The sequence below is a fragment of the Trachypithecus francoisi genome, unplaced genomic scaffold (genome assembly GCF_009764315.1).
Source record: "Trachypithecus francoisi isolate TF-2019V2 unplaced genomic scaffold, Tfra_2.0 Contig01585, whole genome shotgun sequence".
NCBI lineage: Eukaryota > Metazoa > Chordata > Mammalia > Primates > Cercopithecidae > Trachypithecus > Trachypithecus francoisi.
In genome coordinates, this window is record NW_022681444.1 from 7650703 (window position 1) to 7669442 (window position 18740).

Below are 18740 nucleotides of genomic sequence, written 5' to 3' on the forward strand. Positions count from 1 at the left end.
CCAGGAGCCCCCTTACCACCTTCTTACAGTCAGGCTGAGATGTCCACCCGAGTCCAGGCCCAGGTGGCTGAGAGATGGCCCAAGGGGCTTGGTCTCTGCTTGTGTCCCCCAGGTCCCACCCTCTGCCTGCTGCTGGCCTTGCCCACCCTGCTGTTTATGTCAGCCTCACTCCCAGGAACAAGTGACACAGCCAGAAATAACACATCTCCGGGGCCCTTAGCAGGACGGACGTTCCTCTGGGAAATCCTGGTTTCCATCTGACAGCGGAGCCCCCGCTGCCCAGGCCAGTGGCTTCCTTGAGGCGGCAAAGGTGAGCCCAGGGATGCCTCTCGTGCCCTGCAGGAGCTGACTACGGGCAGATTTCAGAGGAGACCTGGAACTACCTGAACAGCCTGTACGGAGGCGGCCCCGAGATCGCCATCCGCCAGAGCGTGGTGCAGCCGCCGGGCCCGGAGAGCCTGCACGGGGAGCAGAAGATTGAAGCCGAGACCCGGGCAGTGTGATTTGCTGGGCTAGTCTGTAAGTGGCCCTGGCTGGTCCCTCCATGGCACTCTGGGTCCTCTCCTCCCTCTCCAGAGACCCTCATGTGTCCCTTTGAGCATCCAAAGAGCAGGTCCCTGAAGGCACCTTCCTGGAGGCTGTACGGAGGGCCCTGGACGTGGCCCAGCCCCACTGCTGAGTGCCGTGTCCCCACAGCCCCGTGTGCCCCACCCCGTGGAAGGCGTGTTTGTGCCCAGAAGAGAGGCCGGGCCACTGCAGAACCCCGCTGTGTAAAGAGGCAGAAGAGTTGGTTTGGTTCGCAGTGAGTAACACTGCAACTAGAAAACATGCACTTCAGGCTTGTTTAAACGACCAAGACTCTGTGACGTTAATTTGGGTCTTTGTCCTGGCAGTGCTCCTGCCAGTCACTGTCATCATTGCGTCCCCCACAACTGTCCTCTTGCTAGCTCGGCCCAGCTTTGTTCCTGGAGCCCGACGCCACCCCCCTCAGGCAGAGGATGCGTCCTGGGCCAGAGTCAGGGAGTAGCTGCTGCTTCACAGCGTTTCCACCGTGTGATTGACCTGGATCCCCAAAGACTCGGAAGGAGCCCTGGCCAGTGAGGAGCTCACAGGTCCTCCCTGGTGGTCCCTTCGCACCCCTGCATCTCCTGGGCGTCACCAGGAAGGCTCTGAAGTCCCAGGCTGCTCTCAGCACTTTTCCTGCAGACTGAAGACTCTGGACTCATTGCTGATTGGAATGCCAGGAGGAGGGTGGATTTCTGCCAGTGGGGGATATTTCTGGAGGCAGCTGGTCCCTGACACCGCATCCTGCTGAGCCTGCCCTTGGATTGGCTGTACTTTGCCTCGAAGTTCAGCAGTTCATCTTCATGGGAATTTGCTGAGCCCCCACCAGGGAACCGGATGATGAAACAGGGACACCTCACAGCGCTGCCATTTGCTGCAAAGGCAGCTTCCCGGGCCGACGCTAGAGAAGACAGACTTTCCCTTCCTCCCAGCGTCGTCAGTGCAGAGCCCACCTGGAAGCGTGTGGGGGGTGGGCAGGGGGCAGCGCTCAGGCGGATCCTGGGAAGCGGCCTCTGGATGCTGAGTGGAAGGACCCACTGAGCACAGCAAGGCACCAAAGCCCCTGGAGAAACCGCCAGAGCGAGATGTGGCCATCGTCAGGGTCAAAGCAGATGGGGCGTGGGTGGGGAAGGGGCTCTGGGACCAGCCCCCCCACACCTCTGTGGTCATCAGTCTCTGTAGAAGCAGATGGTGGTGGAAGTTCCAGCAGGTGGGTCTGGCAGAGGCCGAGGCCTCACTTTTCGGATCTTCTCTCCCAGATCCTGCTCCCTCCCAGCTGAGCCTCGGTTCCCTGGCATTGACCCCAGCCTTCTGAAAGCTGCTGCTGCAGCCAGAGGCTGCACGCTGCACTGTCACCACGCAGCTGTGCAGGCTGGGATCGGGCCCCACCTCTGTGCTGTCTAGTTTGTGTTCAGAATGTCAGAATAAACACAGAATAAACATTCCCACAGCCACGCTGTCGTCTCTCCTTCACTGCAGTTAATTCTGTTGCTGGAGGGAAGGTGAGGCTCTCTGCCATGGGGACAGCCCACCAAGCCCTGGGCCTCGCCTTGCAGATCACCAGGCCCGGGAGGGAGCTTTCCATGTGGCTTTCTGAAACCAGAGACCACCTGGAGGCTGTGGACGCGAGCGAAAGAGGGGACCCAGCCACTTTAAAGGCCCGTCGGCGTCTCCTTTCCTGGACTCAACACCAGCCTCAGACAGGTAGGGCCAGATGTGGCCAGTGATTGAGGCCAGCACATCCCACAGGCCAGTCCCCCTCTGGCCGCCCAGACAGGCGGTTACAGAGTGGCTGTGAGCAGGGGGTTGCCTCTCCTTTGCACACTGGCCCTGGGCATTCAGTGATGCTGGTGTTCAGTAGTCTTGAGTTTTTTGTTGGGTCTCATTTTGGGGGAGAGAAGAACTTGAGATTTTTATATATAACTTACCAACATGTATTTGTGAAATCCCATTGTTGCAGGAAAAAGGGGTTCCGAACGATCCAGACCCCAAGAGACGGTTCTTGGATCTCACGCAGGAAGAAACTCAAAGTGAGTTGCAGAGTTCACTGAGAAGAGTTTATTGAAAGTTGCTCAGGTACAGAGTAGAGCATCCTTAGAAAGCAAGCGGAGGGGTGCCCGTCGCTGTTTTCAACTCCTCTTATGTAGGGGTCTTAGCTATAGAAAAGCTACGCTGTGTCTGTCACGTGGGCTGACAGCCTGACACAGTGGATTGCTCTGTTGATTTAAAGAAAGCTATCCTTGGCACATCGAAGCCTCACTGTGGTCATCTTCAAGCATACACTGTTGTGTGGCATCTGAACCTTCTGCCGTCCTAGGAGTTTGTCCCTGTGGGCGTTAGGTAACTGCTTCCTCAGATGTAAACATCTTAGACCTAGGTTGTGATTGGCCTGGACTGTGCCTAATTTTCTGTTTTTTGAGATGGAGTCTCTCTCTGTCGCTCAGGCTGGAGTGCAGTGGCGTGATCTTGGCTCACAGCAACCTCCACCTCCCAGGTCCAAGCGATTCTCCTGTCTCATCCTCCCGAGTAACTGGGATTACAAGTGCGTGCCACCATGCCCGGCTAAGTTTTGTATTTTCAGGAGAGACAAGGTTTCACCATGTTGGCCAGGCTGGTCTCGAACTCCTGACCTCAAGCGATGTGCCCACCTTGGCCTCCCAAAGTGCTGGGATTACAGGTGTGAACCACTGTGCCCAGCCTCCCTGGCTAGTTTTCAGGTGGAGCTGAACTCAAAATGATGTCACCCTGGCTCCCCTAGGCTTCTGCTTCCCTACCACTGTCAGATACGAGTATACAGAAACATTTCAGCATAGGCAAGGATAACACCGTGACAAGGACCCAAGATAGCACATTGCCAGTTCCATGGAAAGCCCCGGGGCCCTCCGGAGTCAGCCACCTTGCCCCACCCCAGAGGTGGCTCCTTGCACGCAGTTCCCTCATCTTGCCTTTTTTTTTTTTTTTTTTTTTTTGCTGAAAAATGCTTCATTGTATTACTATTTTTTTTTTTTTTTTTTTTTTTTGAGACAGAGTCTCACTCTGTTGCCCAGGCTGGAGTGCAGTGGTGCAATCTCACCTCACTGCAACCTCTGCCTCCTGGATTTGAGCAATTCTGCCTCAGCCTCTGGAGTAGCTGGGACTATAAGCACGTGCCACTACGCCTGGCTAATTTTTTTTTTTTTTTTTGTATTTTTAGTAGAGACGGGGTTTCGCCGTGTTAGCTGGGATGGCCTTCATCTCCTGACCTCATGATCCGCTTGCCTTGGCCCCCCGAAGTGCTGGGATTACAGGCTTGAGCCACTGCATCCGGCCAAAAGCTTCATTTTAAAATTGAGCTTTCTGACTGTGCTCATGCCTTTAACACCTTCCCAGCAACTTTCTGCTCCTTGATGAGGAAGGCACACTTGATCCTGTCGGGAACACATTCACACAGAAGCACCAGATGCCCTGCTGACGGGTTTTTTGTTTGTAGACAGGGTCTCACTGTGCTCAAGTGATCCTTCTGCCTCAGCCTCCCAAAGTGCTGGGATTACAGGCGTGAGCCACCACGCCTGGCCGCTTGCTGACACGTTTTTGGTTTGGGGCGGTCTCATAGGAGCTCTAGGTCTCAGCACAAACCCCTGGAAGTCAGCCCAGGCCTACGCCACGTGCAGACTTTGGCACTTTCCCAATCTCGGTATAAAGGTAAACGATTCTCTTCCCAGGGGTTCGGGCCGGCCTACTGTTTGTTAGAGGCTGTATTCTAAGAAAGCCTATGATGGTTTGTGAAACTGGGCCATGCCGAGTGCCTGTAGACAGCGTTCCCGAAAGAGTTTGACCTTTGTCTTTATGTGGGAATCTCTAAGCAATATTTTTGGCTTTGTTTACATTTGAAGGTTAGATACGTGTCTATCCACGTGATTGACATTGAACATGGAAAATGAGAATGAAAGAGTTTTGTCTGGAAGATTTATTTAGGAGGTTTGGAGATCTTGCACTACAGGAAGGTGAGCTGGAAGTAGGTACCAATTTGCCTTAAAACGTTTCCTTATTTTCCTTTTAAATACCTGGCTTTTAAGGAATTCAAACTTAGATGCCAGGATCTGAAGTCTGTGGTTGATTACTGAGCAGGGACAGGAAGCGCTAGGTGGCTGGGGAGGCCGGGCTCAGGCTCCTCCTCTGCGCTGAGCCAGGGCGTGGCTCCAGCCGGGCTTCTTAGAGGAGCCAGAAAGGCGCCTGCACCGTGGGGGAGGCCGAAGGCCACCTGCTGCCTGCCTGTGGTTCTGTCAGCCATGGCGCTACTCATAAACCTGCATCCGAATACATTTGCAAGGTGCAGCCACCCAAAAAGTGTAGTTTCCCACCTTTGTTCTGTTTTAAATTCAGTGCAAACAAATTATCCTGAGGATCTTAATGCTACCTAATTTTGAGCCCCAGAGAGCCTTGAGGGAAGTGAGTGGGGGCGGGGGGTGGTTCGGAATCACAGTCCCCTCTGGCTCTTCCCTTGTGCAACTTCACCTACACAGAGAGACACCTGCTACCTGGACGGAGCAAGGGTGAGCTGGGCGCAGCAGAAACGCACGCCTTTGGGGAAAGCTAGGAGCAGTAGACAGCCTAGGCAATGTATGTTCTGGAAAGGTGTCCTAGGGTTTCTCAGGGTGCAGCCTCCATTCCTTGCTTCCATTTGACCCATGACCAGCCTAGATGAGGGGGCCTATGGAGAGCTGGACCTGGGAACAGGTTCTGAAGGGTAGGGCTCCGTGCAGCGTGGCAGCCAGAGCCTGTGCAGACTGAAGGGTTGCGGCCAGTCCTGGGCGGAGACATCCCTCCAGCAGGTGCCGCGGGGCAGAGGGGAGCCTTCTCCGTCCCCCACGGGGAGAGTGGGTCTGTGTTTCCTCCCACAGCTTCCGGCCCCGTAGCTCTGCGGACAAAAGTAGGGTCCTTCCTCTGCTTCTGTACCTTTTGTGGTCCAGAGATGTCCCCGGCTGGTGTCACTATACCATCTGGAGGTCTAACGGCAGGCACGAGTGCTCAAGGCCAAATGGGCACTCAGTGCCACCCTGGAGAAGCAGCTGACACACCAAGGGGCGGCCACGTGCCTGCTGGCAGCCCTCACACCCTCATCCCGGGTCTCAGAGGGCGCTGGCAACACAGATCCCTGCCTCCCCTCTCAGGAAAGGGTTGCAGGGCCAGGGGAAGGGAGGCCGCCTCCAGGCGGGTGCGCAGAGCCAGGGAACCCGTCTGGATGGTGCCTCTTTCCCACCATCCTTCTCTGGCAGCAGCAGTTCAAAGTGGGGCTTCCAGGCTGGCCCATACATTTCACGATTTCTCGGTCTTTCGCTTCAATTAAAAAAAAAAAAAAAAATGGGGGCATGCCCGAGCCCCGCCTCTGCCCACCTCCTTCTCCTTCCTCACCGCAGGGCTCCCTCCTTGCTCCGTCCACTGTTGCGCTCTGCCGTCTGCTCCCGCCAGGGGTCCCCACCGTCTCTGCGGACGGAGGAGCCGCCTCCCAGGCTCGGGCGTGCCCAGGGCGGGTGGAGGGCGTGGGGCTGGCCGGTATTTCCTGACCCGCTGGAGGAGCCGGCCCCACGGGCTTGTGGCCTCCCCGGAGCCGGTGAGTCAGGAACTTCCTCCTTCAAGAGGCTTCCCCAGTGCAGCAGAAAACCAACTAGTCGCCCCCACTGCTCCCGACCTCTGTGATATCCACAGCCGCGGGAATGCGGGCCCCAAACCAGCAGGCTCTGCTCTCGGCGCCTCAGTGCTGGTGCAGCTCTTGGAGAAGGCTCGGGCGGGGCGGGTGGGGCGTGGGGGGTTCACAGGTGGAGACAGCCAGTCTCCGCCCCGCAGACTGCTGGGCGCAGTCCCGAAATATTCTTCCCAAGTGGACTTTTTTGCTGACAACCTAGAGGAGAGGGTTTCGGGTAGGATAAGGGTAGGTCCCCCTTGTTCCCTTGTGCCACGCTGTGTCACACTGGGAACCAGGGACTCCCAGTGACGCCTTGAAGCCAGCTGCACGCACTTGTGGGAGAGATTCCCAAAGGCCCCTTGTTGGTGCCCTCACCTCCTGCCCTCCGCAAGTGAGGACGCTTGGCATCAGCAGAGCTGCCAGGCCTGTACTTGGTATAGCTGCGAATACGTCATTTCCTGGACAACTGTTTTCCTAAAACAGTGCTTAAAAAAAAAAAAAAAATAACAACCTCGGGACATAGAGAAGTGTGGGCACAAACCGATTGTATCTTTCTCCAAAAGGCCAGGGTGAAATTTTCAAAGCTGGCTGTGGAAACGGGGCCTCCCGCTGCACATGTCCAGCGGCTGCCCGGCACAAAGCGGCTGCCCTTTTGAGCTGTCCACATAAAACAGCTGCGCACTGCCTGCAGCCTCACAGAAACTAGTGATTCCAGCCACGCCACCAGGAGTACCAGCTTGAGCACTGGTGACACCAGATCAATGAAACTCAGGCGTGCCCTCATTTCACCACCTCCTCCTGCCCCAGCCCCAAGCAATGGGGTCCCCAAAGAGCTAGAGTAGCAACCAGTTGAATGTGCATGCAAAAAATACTCCTAGCCATAAGGAGCCTCTCAGACTCCTTGCACTAAATCAGCCCGAATTTCCTGTCACCACGGTCTAAGAGCCCCCCCCCTCCACTGTGGATGGGGGTGGAATTTAGAGCTGTCTAGGTCTCCAGCTCCTCCCAGGGGCCAGCTCCCCAGCCCAGGGGGTTTCCAATGACACTAGACTGCTTCCACAACTAAGGTCATGTCTTCATGCAACATAATAGTCCCATGACACGGTGCCAGAAGTTATACTTTATTTTAACACTTAGAGGATTAACATAGAGTTACAAGGTCAATATAAGCCTTCCAGTGGAAGCTCTTTATTTGGTTTAATTCCATCTCCAGAGACAAACAGGCAACTCTAGGACCTTTACAGTGGCGACTGGCCTCACACAGCGAAATGCCTCCAAAGTTTAGAATTAGTGCAACACACACACGAACGTCTTAAAGGTGCTCAACATCAGGTTAAAATAGAATTCTGGACCTTTTAAAAAAGTTTTTGGATGATAATAAGCACAGGAGGCAGAGCCAATAAGAAACATGAAACCAGTATTTCTGGAAAAACACTTAGCATTAACGTCACTTTTTTGACGTCGTGTAAACTTTCTTCTGTAATGACAGATGTTACCAAAAGGCATCGAGACCTTTGTGCTGTGCTGGTTAGACAAGCTGCAGGCTTATCTCCAAGGTGAGCAGGATAAACGCCCCCCCCCCACGGAACAGCCCATGACAACCTTCCGTGCCTTTTTATACTTTCCCATCCTGCAAATGAAAAACTGGGTAAAGGACAAGTTCCTCTCTTTCATTTTGTTTCTAAGTACTTTTCGGGGCAGGCTCTTTTAAAATTAGTCATCTTACAACACAACAGTATTCTAGCACGGCGGTGAAGTGACAGGCGGCAGATATGGGGCAGGAAGGAGACGCTCACGGGAAATTCCACGTTCTACTCTATGTGAACTGCTCCAGAAAAACACAGACATGATTTCACAGTAGGATTCCCAGAGTAAATGATACATAGGACAACTGACCGCCTCTAAGAAGCCCGGCTGGGGCAGCAGTGAGCTTTCCATGGAGCCACACAGACGGGCCAGGAAGCAACACCCAGGTTCAACATTTAAGAGCACTCGCTGTAACATTCTTTTCGGACACGGGTGGTGGAAAAATTTTAAAAGGCGGAGGAATGACGGGGATATAAGCATATCCTATACTGGGGGTGACGGTCATTCAAAGAGCAAATTACTGCAGCTTATACCTTTTTCACTATGTGGCAAGAAATGAATCTATCCTGACCCATCATATGAAAGATGCGATGCACATGCAGATCCCATTTTAAAGAACCGTTTCGCATCCTCGTGGAGTGGAGAGTGGTCCACTTGAGTTGGTGAGGTCAGAAGTTCCTGGAGATCCCTGTCGGCCCCGTTGGCGGGGGAGCCCTTGCGGAGCTGTGCAGACTGCCGCACTCGCCGTGCACCTGTTGGTTTGCAGGGACGGAGGCGGGGCCCTGACTCTTCTCACCCTGAGTCATCCCAGCTTGTCTTTTGTCCGTCAAGTTGGTCCTCCTGCGTGTAATGGGTGCACCACACTTAGGTCACGGGTTGAAGGGACCGGAAGCCCATGGCTCTGCCGCAGCCCTGAGCCCTCAGTGGGCGGTTTGCAGTCCCCCAGGGAAGAAACAGTCAGAGAGGCTCATGTTCACCCACTTTAAAAACCCAAAGCCACTTCCTCGTCACCTGCCTGGGCCTCCGTGCTTGTGGCTTCTCGTCCCGGAGGGCTGGCTGAGCTGCTCCCGAAGGGTGCTGTGTGGTCAACCCTGGTTGGCTGAGAGGAGCAATTTCCTGGTTTCCACGAGTAAAGATGGCGCCATCCCTTGGGACCTGTCCTTTCTGTCCCTGTCCCTTTGGCTTCTGTAGAACTTCCTTGTCTCACATTCGTAAACAGCAAGAGCAACTGAGGATGCTTGAGGGGACCACCTAGTTACAAAGCCAAGCAAATAAAGCTGCCCGACGTCATCCCTAGGCTTCGGTGGTGCTCTCAGTCACAGGAGCTCTCAGCCAATGGTTCCTCTTGACTGTTTCTGCACCAAATGAGAGGAGGGGCTGCTCTGCTCTAAGGTGTGGGGGGCCACAGATTAGGGGATCTCAGGTTTTCCTCAAAGACCCAAAAGGGGAAAGAAACTTAGCTCTAAAAGCAAACTCAACTAATTCCACATGACCTGAAGAGCACGTGATAAATGGGGTGGTGGCGGCGGGATCCCTCAACGGACCACAAGAGGCACGGGGTCTTTGGTGATTAAAGTGCTAACCTCGGTGGGGTGCAGTAGCTCACGCCTGTAATCTCAGCACTTTGAGGCGGGCGGATGACCTGAGGTCAGGAGTTCAAGGCCAGCCTGACCAACACGGTGAAACCCCGTCTCTACTAAAAATGCAAAAATTAGCCAGGTGTGGTAGTACACGCCTGTAATCACAGCTATTTGGGAGGCTGAGGCAGGAGAATTGCTGGAGGCGGAGGTTGTAGTGAGCCAAGATCATGCCACTGCACAACAAAGCGAGACTCTGTCTCGGAAAAAAAAAAAAAAAAGAGAAGTGCTAACCTCTTCAGATGCTAATCCCGGGGCTCCTGGAAAGGAGAGGATGTTCGCTTTCCAATGAGCCGGTGCAGAGGGGAGGGCCTCGCTCACAAGCGCATGGTCTGCAGTTCTCAGGGACAGGGAAGTGACGCGGAGGACAGGCGTGGGCTCCTCACGGCCGGTGGACACAGGTGAGCCAACAAGGCGAGCTGGAATTCGACCTCCAGCGTGGACCTTCCCAGGCCACTGAAAACAGGGCGCCAAACCAAAATGTGTGCGCAGGCGTGTGCGCTGGTGGGTGTGCCTGTGGGTGTGTGTGCCCCTGCCCCCTGCCCACCAGATGCTCTCAGTTCGAGGGGATAGTGAAAGGGTCAATGTTTAGTATGAGGTGCAAGCCTAGAATCCAAAAAGGACCACTGAGGACTTCACAGACTTGGGAAAAGAGGAAGTGTTTTCTACAGCAGACAGTCGGGGACACGGATGACATCGAGTGCTCGGTCCGCCTGGTGTGCACCGGACCTGCCTTGTCTCCTCAGGGGACCCGTGATGACATTTTCACTAAAGGCACTGTGTGAAGCGCGGAAGGGCCGCCAGGACGGGCCCTGGGGGACTGAGGGCCCAGGAAGGAGCAGGCGGGGGTGTGTATCCCACCGTCTCAGTGGCCTGCGAGGGGTGGGTTGGGGGAGTGATGAGGACCGACCCGAGCCGTGGGGGTGGGCGCTGGCGAGACTTGTCCCCCACGAGGTGGCCCCGGGCTGGGCAGGAGGGCAGGGCCGCAGGGAACATGCTGTAGAGAGAGAGAGAGACCGCCCCGCAGGGATGGGGCTGCGGAGGGATGGGCCGTCCACAGGGCAGGGCACTGGAGGCCTGTGGGGACAAGCAGACGGAGGCTCCTCCAGGAAGGTTCACCTGAGGCTCGCAGGCACTCCCCTCTAGGAATCTACAACACAAAGAGAAACAGAAAGAGAAACTCTCTGTTAGAGAGGATGGCGCGGGTTCCGGGCGGGCATTTTGCTCTTGGCTACAAACTGCACCGCCCTGGGAGGGGAGGGAAGGGGTGGGAGGGGGCATCTCAGAGCAATTGGTTACCACAGGGCAGGTCTGAGATGAGGAACTTTCACGGTTTTCTCTCTAGCCTTTAGCTGGTCTTTCCTTCAGGGTTAAGAGAAGCCCAAACAGGAGACTGATGAGGCCAACCGCCCCAGCTCATCTTTCTCACAAGTTTAGAGAGAAAGTAAGAAATGGAGGCCAGGGCTGGGCGCAGTGGCTCACGCCTGTAATCCCAGCACTTTGGGAGGCTGAGGCAGGCAGATCACGAGGTCAGGAGTTCAAGGCCAGCCTGGCTAACATGGTGAAACCCCGTCTCTACTAAAAATACAAAAATTAGCTGGGTGTGGTGGCGGGCACCTGTAATCCCAGCTACTCGGGAGGCTGAGGCAGGAAAATCGCTTGAACCTGGGAGACAGAGGTTGCAGTGAGCCAAGATCGGGCCACTGTACTCCAGCCTGGACGACAGAGCAAGACTCTGTCTCAAAAAAACACCAAACAAACAAAAAACGGAGGCTGGTGCAGTGGCTCACACCTGCAAACCCAGCACTTTGAGAGGCTGAAGAGGGAGGATCACATGAGCTCAGGAGTTCGAGACCAGCCTGGGCCACAACATAGTCAGACTTCATCTCTACAAAAAAATTTTTTTAAATTAACCGGCATGTTGGCACGTGCCTGTAGTCCCGGCTATTCGGGAAGGTGAGTTGGAAGGATGGCTTGAGCCCAGGGAGGTCGAGGCTGCAGTGAGCCAGGATCGCGCCACTGCACTTCAGCTTGGGCGTCAGTGAGACCTCAACTCCCAAAAGAAGAGAAAAGAAATGCATCAGTTTCCTAGAATGGTACAAGGAACATGAAGGCCTGATTGGCTCAGAAGGAAACTCTTGGCTCTTCAGCAGCACAATGTAAAATCTTTGGTGAAAATGAAAACCTGTCATTCTGTATTCATTCAGCAATACGCCGTGAAAAGCTCTTCATCTCAAGGAGAGAGAAGAGAAACAAAAGAAACAGACTTCTCAGGCCCTGAGTGCGCGCAGGATCAGAAACGGGAGGTGCCATCATTTAAAGGAGGAGGTGGGGGTGGGAGGCAGAATTTTTAAAAAAGCATTGGGCTAGAAAATTCCCTATGACTGGAGATGAAAGAGTTAAATATTCACATTACACAGAATAATTTTCTTGGAAACATGAAAAGTCACTTAAAATACACAATACTGAGAAAAAATATAACATTTATTAGAGAGGCGGATATGAGGGTACAACTAAAAGATGCCAGACAGAGTCTTTTCTTTTAGGATAAGAATAGAAAGAGACAATCATGTTGCTGTATTCAAACAAAACTTACTCAGAACCCCAGAGTTTATAATAAACTCAAGTGCGGAGCCGCAGTGGGGACCTACCTCCCCGTGCGAGGCTTTCCGGCAGTTATAAAAACAGAAAGGTCATTAGGCAGCAGGAGAACCCATAAAACAAACAGATAAAAGTACAACATTAAAACAACTCATTCAAGTACTGCTTTGCGTTTTTAAGTTGCAGTCTATACACATGTATTCTGTGGGGGGAATTATGAAAATATTTAACAGCAATCGAAAAACCAAAAAACCATAAAAGACAGTCACAATCCAATGGACTCACCGGAAGTTACTCTAGTCTAACTATTTTGGCAATTATTAAATAAGCACATCATAGACACCACACACACACACACACACACACACACACACACACACACACTGCACCGGCATTATAACAATAACACAGCTGCACTGAGTTACGGGCCTAAGAAAACAGTGGCTTTGCCCCCATCAGATGGGTTTAAGGAGGGCAGTGTTTGTGGGCAAGTTGGACCGAGTTATAAACAGAGTAGGGAGGAAAGGCTTCTCTGTACGTATTATTAATCTCTAAGTGTAACTTTTAAATAAAAGGAGAAAATTATATAAGTAGCTGAGATTTTGCTGCTTTTAACAGAGAACTGCTAGAAGATAGTAAAGTATACTTTGGGTGGAAATGGAAATTCCTGGTTCTTTGGAATTTGGTTTTCTAGTATTTCATGCCTTGATCAGATGGACCTGAAATTTACAAAATATCTTTAACTGTTTAGTCAGTATTACAGAGATTCACCTGGTATAGTACTGAGACACACAACTTAATGATCACACATTTTAAATTATCATCATAAATTGATGTGCCCAGACCCCTCCCACCCCATTCCCCCTGAAACCAACTGAGCTGTTTTCTGAATTAAATTTGAATAACGAAATAACTAAATTTGAATAATTAAATAAGAAAAAAAACCACATAGCTTGACAGAATGCCTTTTTGCAAAGCCGACTTTTACAAGGTTAATGCTGTCTCCCTATTTTCGAGTTTTTCAGTGGTTGCTTTGTTTTGTCTAGGAGTTCACAGACTGGAAATGAGTTTGTCATCGGATAGAAAGGTCAGATTTTAACACCTTAGGTTTCCCATTCACTTGTTTACTGGGGTAAAGCTGGAAATTTCCTGCTGCTCATTTGAACAGATCCCTGTGGTTGAAGGGTCAGCTGATGTTCTCACTGCAATACTTACAAAGAGGCCTGGGGTCAGGATGGGCGGCTTTATTGATATTAAGTCAGCAAAAGTATCCAAAAGTAATTTGGGCCTGGCACGGTGGCTCACCCTGTAATCCCAGCACTTTGGGAGGCTGAGGTGGGCAGATCACTTGAGCTCAGGAGTTTGAGACCAGACTGGCCAACATGGTAAAAACCCGTCTCTACTTAAAAAAAAAAAAAAAAAAAAAAAAAATTAGTCGGGTGTGGTGGCGGGCACCTGTAATCCCAGCTACTCAGGAGGCTGAGACACAAGAATTACTTGAACCCAGGAGGCGGAGGTTGTAGTGAGCCAGGATCGTATTACTGCACTCCAGCCTAGGTGACAGAGAGTGAGACTCTGTCTCAAAAAAATAAAAAAATAAAAATAATAAAATAAAATAAAAGGCTGGGCACAGTGGCTTACGCCTGTAATCCCAACACTTTGGGAGGCTGAGGCGGGTGGATCACGAGGTCAGGAGATTGAGACCATCCTGGCTAACACGGTGAAACCCTGTCTCTACTAAAAATACAAAAAATTAGCTGGGCGAGGTGGTGGGCATCTGTAGTCCCAGCTAATCGGGAGGCTGAGGCAGGAGAATCGCTTGAACCCAGGAGGCAGAGGTTGCAGTGAGCCGGGATTGTGCCACCGCACTCCATCCTAGTGGCAGAGCGAAACTCCATCTCAAAAAAAAAAAAAAAAAGGATGTTTTTTTAAAAAATCAGGCTGTCACCATGTAAAGGTTAACAGGCTGTGAGAATCTTGAAACAGCCACAAGCAACCACAACCCCCACTAGGTTCTAGAGCCCGAATGTGCAGCTACTGCTTGGAAAATCAGTTTTAAATGAACTTGAGCTGATAAAATGAACCCACACGGTAGAGGGAGGGGCTAATTTCCCACTTGAAAGTAGGAGGGACCCAAGGAAATCACTTTCACAATCGAATGAAAAGAGAATCTGAGCCAGCACCTTCATTCTGACCCATTTGTGGTGGGTTCTCTATGATCTCGAGTTGGATTCTTGAAATGGGCACAGTGAAATGCCTGGCAACCATCTACGCATGCGACCAATTTCACTATCTAACCTCCCACATCAATGCCAATTTAAAAATGCAAATTCTCATGTGGCCTAGATTCCTTTCGATGTGATGAGACATTTTATTTCGTTCTGGCTACAGTTAATTGTATAAAATGAGCCAGAAATTCTAAAATAATTTCCAGTAAATCCAAACTTTGCCAATGATTGAAAGCAAAAACAAAAACAAAAACAAAAAACAAAAGCAAACCCCCAAACTCTCTGAACAGCGATGTGCTGAGATCTGAGATCTGTGTCTGTGGGGAGAAGCATTTGCTGCCACACCACGTTTTATTTATAGCCCCACCTGGGCAAGCATGGATGCAGCTCTACTTGTAAAACCAACAGAAACAGAACCAAGTGTGAGAGAAAATCACAAGGAGCTGACGCGTGGACATGCTCTGCTTTTAAGTAACTGCATCTAAACAGCACTAGCATATCTGATCAACTGTCAATTTGGGCTGGGCGCAGTGGCTCACGCCCGTAATCCCAGCACTTTGGGAGGCAGAAGCAGGCAGATCACTTGAGGTCAGGAGTTTGAGACCAGCCTGGCCAACACAAGTGAACTTGTCTCTACTAAAAATACAAAAATTAGCCGGGCGTGGTGGTGCCCGCCTGTAATCCCAGCTACTCGGGAGGCTGAGGCAGGAGAATCGCTTGAACATGAGGGAGGCGGAGGTTGCAGTGAGCCACGGTACTCCAACCTGGGCAACAGAGCCAGACCCTGTCTCAAAACAACAACAACAACAACAACAACAACAAAAACACAAACACAACAACAAAAAAAACCTGTCAATTTGAGGACATTTGGAAAATCAGCAATGCCATGTAAAAATCAACTGGTCAATTCACCAAACGTTTCCAGATTTCAGCTGGTTGTCTGGGATCATACAGATGTAACAGGATACTCGTGATGCCCTACTAAGGATGCTGACCATGTTTAAGTAAAAATACACAGTTTTGATGCCAATATAAGAATCTTATTTACTCCTTTAGTCAAGGAGGAGGAGATGTTATTTTACTTGTGACTTCCTCCCAAGTGAATGAGTATACAATTGAACAAACTAGCACAGTTCAGTTTATTAAGTTACAATCTGTAACCTCCTAATGTAGCTCAGTGTATGGTGGATACTAGATATAAACAAGAATAGGGAAGTCTTTGGCACCTGCAAGATGTGTGCCGGCTTTTAAATTCAGAAAGATTGATTAGAAGCTACAATGCAACTTTTTTTTTTTTAATCTACAGATACCACCAAAAGAAGAAATGCTTATCAGATTTCAAATGACACAGCTGTAAATTGGCGGTTGGCAGCTTTCCACATTAAAATTTCATCAGTAAGTGAGACTTGATCACAGCCCAAACTAGACAAGACAATTCAGGTGCCCGGACCCTGAAGTCCACTGTGAGACTACAGGAACGCGCGCACCGTGGTGCTCGCCAGCCAGTCTCTTGAGGAACTGCCTCTAACAGTCACGGTTGTGGGGAGAAACAACTCCATTTTTTTAAACTTTTTTTTTTTAATGGTATTAAATATAAGTCTTAGCACCTTTGGCATTTTTGTCCAAACAGACTTCGACATACGAAGTGGGGACATAACCTTCTTCATCTTCATTTCTCCGAATGCGGGTCCAGCCATCGCCTTTGTCTTCTTCGATGACATACAGTGTTTCTCCTTCAGCTACGGAGATCGTTCCTTCATTCTGACCTGGAAAAGCAACATCAGGGTATTTTAGATGTCTTGGCAAATGCAGGTAGAAAGCCAACAGTCGCCTTTGCAATGAAACAAGTGTCATCGAAGATGAAGTCCATGCAAAATTCACCCCACGTGGCCCTCCTCTGACGCACTGACCCCTCACCCACTGCCTCAGAACCGTCTCCTTCTGCACAGAAATGTCTGGGTTCTTACCTCTGTCTCTCTAGGGACCCTCTCTAAGTCCTCCAGGGGCCTCTTTCTCCTCCCTCCCAGAATGGCAAGTGTTTCCCCACCGGGGAAATCTTTGGTCCTCTTCTCTAGTCTTCTTCTGTCTCCCTTGGATCTCTCTCGGGGGAAAGGTACCCCCATGGCTCCAACTGCTTCTCTTTTGTCTGCTGGTTTTCTTGGGGGAGGGGTCGGGGGGATGGAGTCTCGCTCTTGTTGCCCAGGCCAGAGTGCTGTGGTGTGATCTCAGCTCGCTGCAGCCTCTGCCTCCCCAGTTCAAGCAATGCTCCTGCCTCAGCCTCCCAAGCAGCTGAGACTATAGGTGCGCACCATACCCCGCTAACCTTTGTGTTTTTAGTAGAGACGGGGTTTCACCATGTTGGTCAGGCTGGTCTCAAACTCCTGACCTTAGGTGATCCACCTGCCTCAGTCTCCCAATTCTTTTGTTTTGAGACACAGTCTTGCTCTGTTGCCTAGGCTGGAGTGTGATGGTGCGATCTCTGTTCACTGCAACCTTTGCCTCCCGGGTTCAAGTGATCCTCCTGCCTCGGCCTCCTGAGTAGGTGAGATTACAGGCATGTGCCACCACGCCTGGCTAATTTTGTATTTTTAGTAGAGATAGGGTTTCACCATGTTGGTCAGGCTGGTCTTGAACTCCTGACCTCAGGTGATCTGCCCCCTCGGCCTCCCAAAGTGCTGGGATTACAGGCGTGAGCTGCCGCGCCCAGCCCAGCTGCTCCTCTTTAAACACTGTCCTCACATATTGCTTCCATTCTGGTACTTTCTGTAGCCAAGATTCCACTTTTCCTACTGTCTGCAGCACACTGCCACCTAGACATGGCCCCAACACCTGAAACAACACAGATGAGCCTGGATTCACTGTTCTTCTTCCTAACTGTATCCTCCTCCTACTTTTCCACTTCCCCGGACCTCTCCATCCTCTCAGGAATGCAACTCTGGGAGCCATCTTGGCTTTCCTCTCCGTTTTGTTCTGGGTTCTGATCAGCCCCGAATCTATGCAGTTTGTCAATGGTGGCATCTCTGTATCCATTCCTTGAACAAGGCCCCCAAGACCTTCTGCTAGGGTCATTTCAAAGGCTGCCCACCACCCCCCAGTTTTCTGCAAGGCAAAGAGTTTAGGGAGCTGTTAATCGGGCAGCGGGAATGGAGGGGGATGGTTGGAATATGAAGTAAAACTGGGAACATTTAAACTGGTACTTCTTTCTTATTTTGTCACAATGAACATATAGTCTATTAAAGGCTCCGAAAAGTTCTGTAGTAAAGAAATCTGTAAAACGTATTTATCCCAGGGCTTCCCAAACTTACTTGAGCTCTGATTGCTATTTTTTAAAATTTATTCATTATATTAAAATGCAACTTTTTCATAATTTTATTATTATTATTTTTTTAGAGAGACAGGGTTTCACTCTATTGCCTAGGCTGGAGTGCAGTGGTACAATCATAGCTCACTGTAGCCCTGAACTCCTGGCCTCAGCCTCCCAAATGCTGGGATTATAGGCGTGCTGCCACTGAGCCTGGCCTGATAGCTTCTTTCATGGCCTCCCTATTAACGTTCCACAGGATATCATTTCAAGGTTCATCAGTTTAGAAACACTAAGCTAGTTTATCTTTTCTTTTCTTTCTTTTTTTTTTTTTTTTTTTGAGACAGAGTTGCCCTCTGTTGCCCACACTGAGTGCAGTGGCGCAATCTCGGCTCACTGCAACCACCGCCTCCTGGGTTCGAGCAATTCTCATGCATCAGCCTCCCGAGTAGCTGGGATTACAGGTACCTGCCACCATACCTGACTAATTTTTGTATTTTTAGTATAGACGGGGTTTCATCATATTGGCCAGGCTGGTCTTGAACTCCTGACCTCAGGTGATCCGCTCACCTCAGCCTCCCAAAGTTCTAGGATTACAGGCGTGAGCCAACGCGCCCGGCCTAGGCTGGTCTTTCTAACCATCCTCCCTGTTTTCTAGTTGATCCTACACATCTGACAATGACTTTCCTAAGGTACAGCTCTGACTGCATCAACACCCTGCTAGAGGCTGACCTTCAATAGCTCCTCAATGTTTGCTACATAAAATCCAGATGTTTCTCTAACCTCGCCCCCACTGGCACTTCCCACTTTTTAGTGCCACATTTCACTATTAGGACGTAAGACATCTAAGCTCCAGCCACACAATGCCCATTTTTGGCCACACTCCCCATGCCATGGCAAGTTCTCCAAACTTCCTCAAGGAAGTGACCTCATTCTCCCTTGTCCTCCCCATTCCTCTGTATCCCTCCTCTGGCAAACACTGCAAGCTGTCCGCTTTTATTTTTATTTTTATTTATTTACTTTTTTTTGAGAGGGAGTCTCGCTCTGTCGCCCAGGCTGGAGTGCAGGGGCGCGATCTCGGCTCACTGCAAACTCCGCCCCCCGGGTTCACGCCATTCTCCTGCCTCAGCCTCCCGAGTAGCTGGGACTACAGGTGCCCG

General features: G+C 51.0%; 2 protein-coding genes across 20 annotated transcripts in view; one reads left to right on the forward strand and one right to left on the reverse strand.

Annotated features, from left to right (window-relative positions):
• Positions 1–2018, forward strand: part of USP20 (ubiquitin specific peptidase 20) — a 47029-nt gene extending 45011 nt beyond the window's left edge. For 3 of the 5 annotated variants that reach the window (XM_033193723.1, XM_033193704.1, XM_033193718.1), the window contains exon 25: positions 343–2018. In XM_033193723.1, coding sequence (XP_033049614.1) covers positions 343–503 — 161 coding nt within the window. In that variant the 3' untranslated portion in view covers positions 504–2018. The remainder of the gene's footprint in view (positions 1–342) is intronic. The other 2 variants (XM_033193711.1, XM_033193701.1) reach the window with 1 other exon arrangement.
• Positions 2019–7326: 5308 nt separating this feature from the next.
• The window catches only part of FNBP1 (formin binding protein 1), a 163841-nt gene continuing 152427 nt past the window's right edge, over positions 7327–18740 (reverse strand). For 10 of the 15 annotated variants that reach the window (XM_033193834.1, XM_033193826.1, XM_033193818.1 and 7 more), the window contains one exon: positions 15304–16045. In XM_033193834.1, coding sequence (XP_033049725.1) covers positions 15867–16045 — 179 coding nt within the window. In that variant the 3' untranslated portion in view covers positions 15304–15866. Of the gene's footprint in view, positions 10601–15303; positions 16046–18740 lie in introns of those variants that run through there. The other 5 variants (XM_033193845.1, XM_033193801.1, XM_033193777.1 and 2 more) reach the window with 1 other exon arrangement.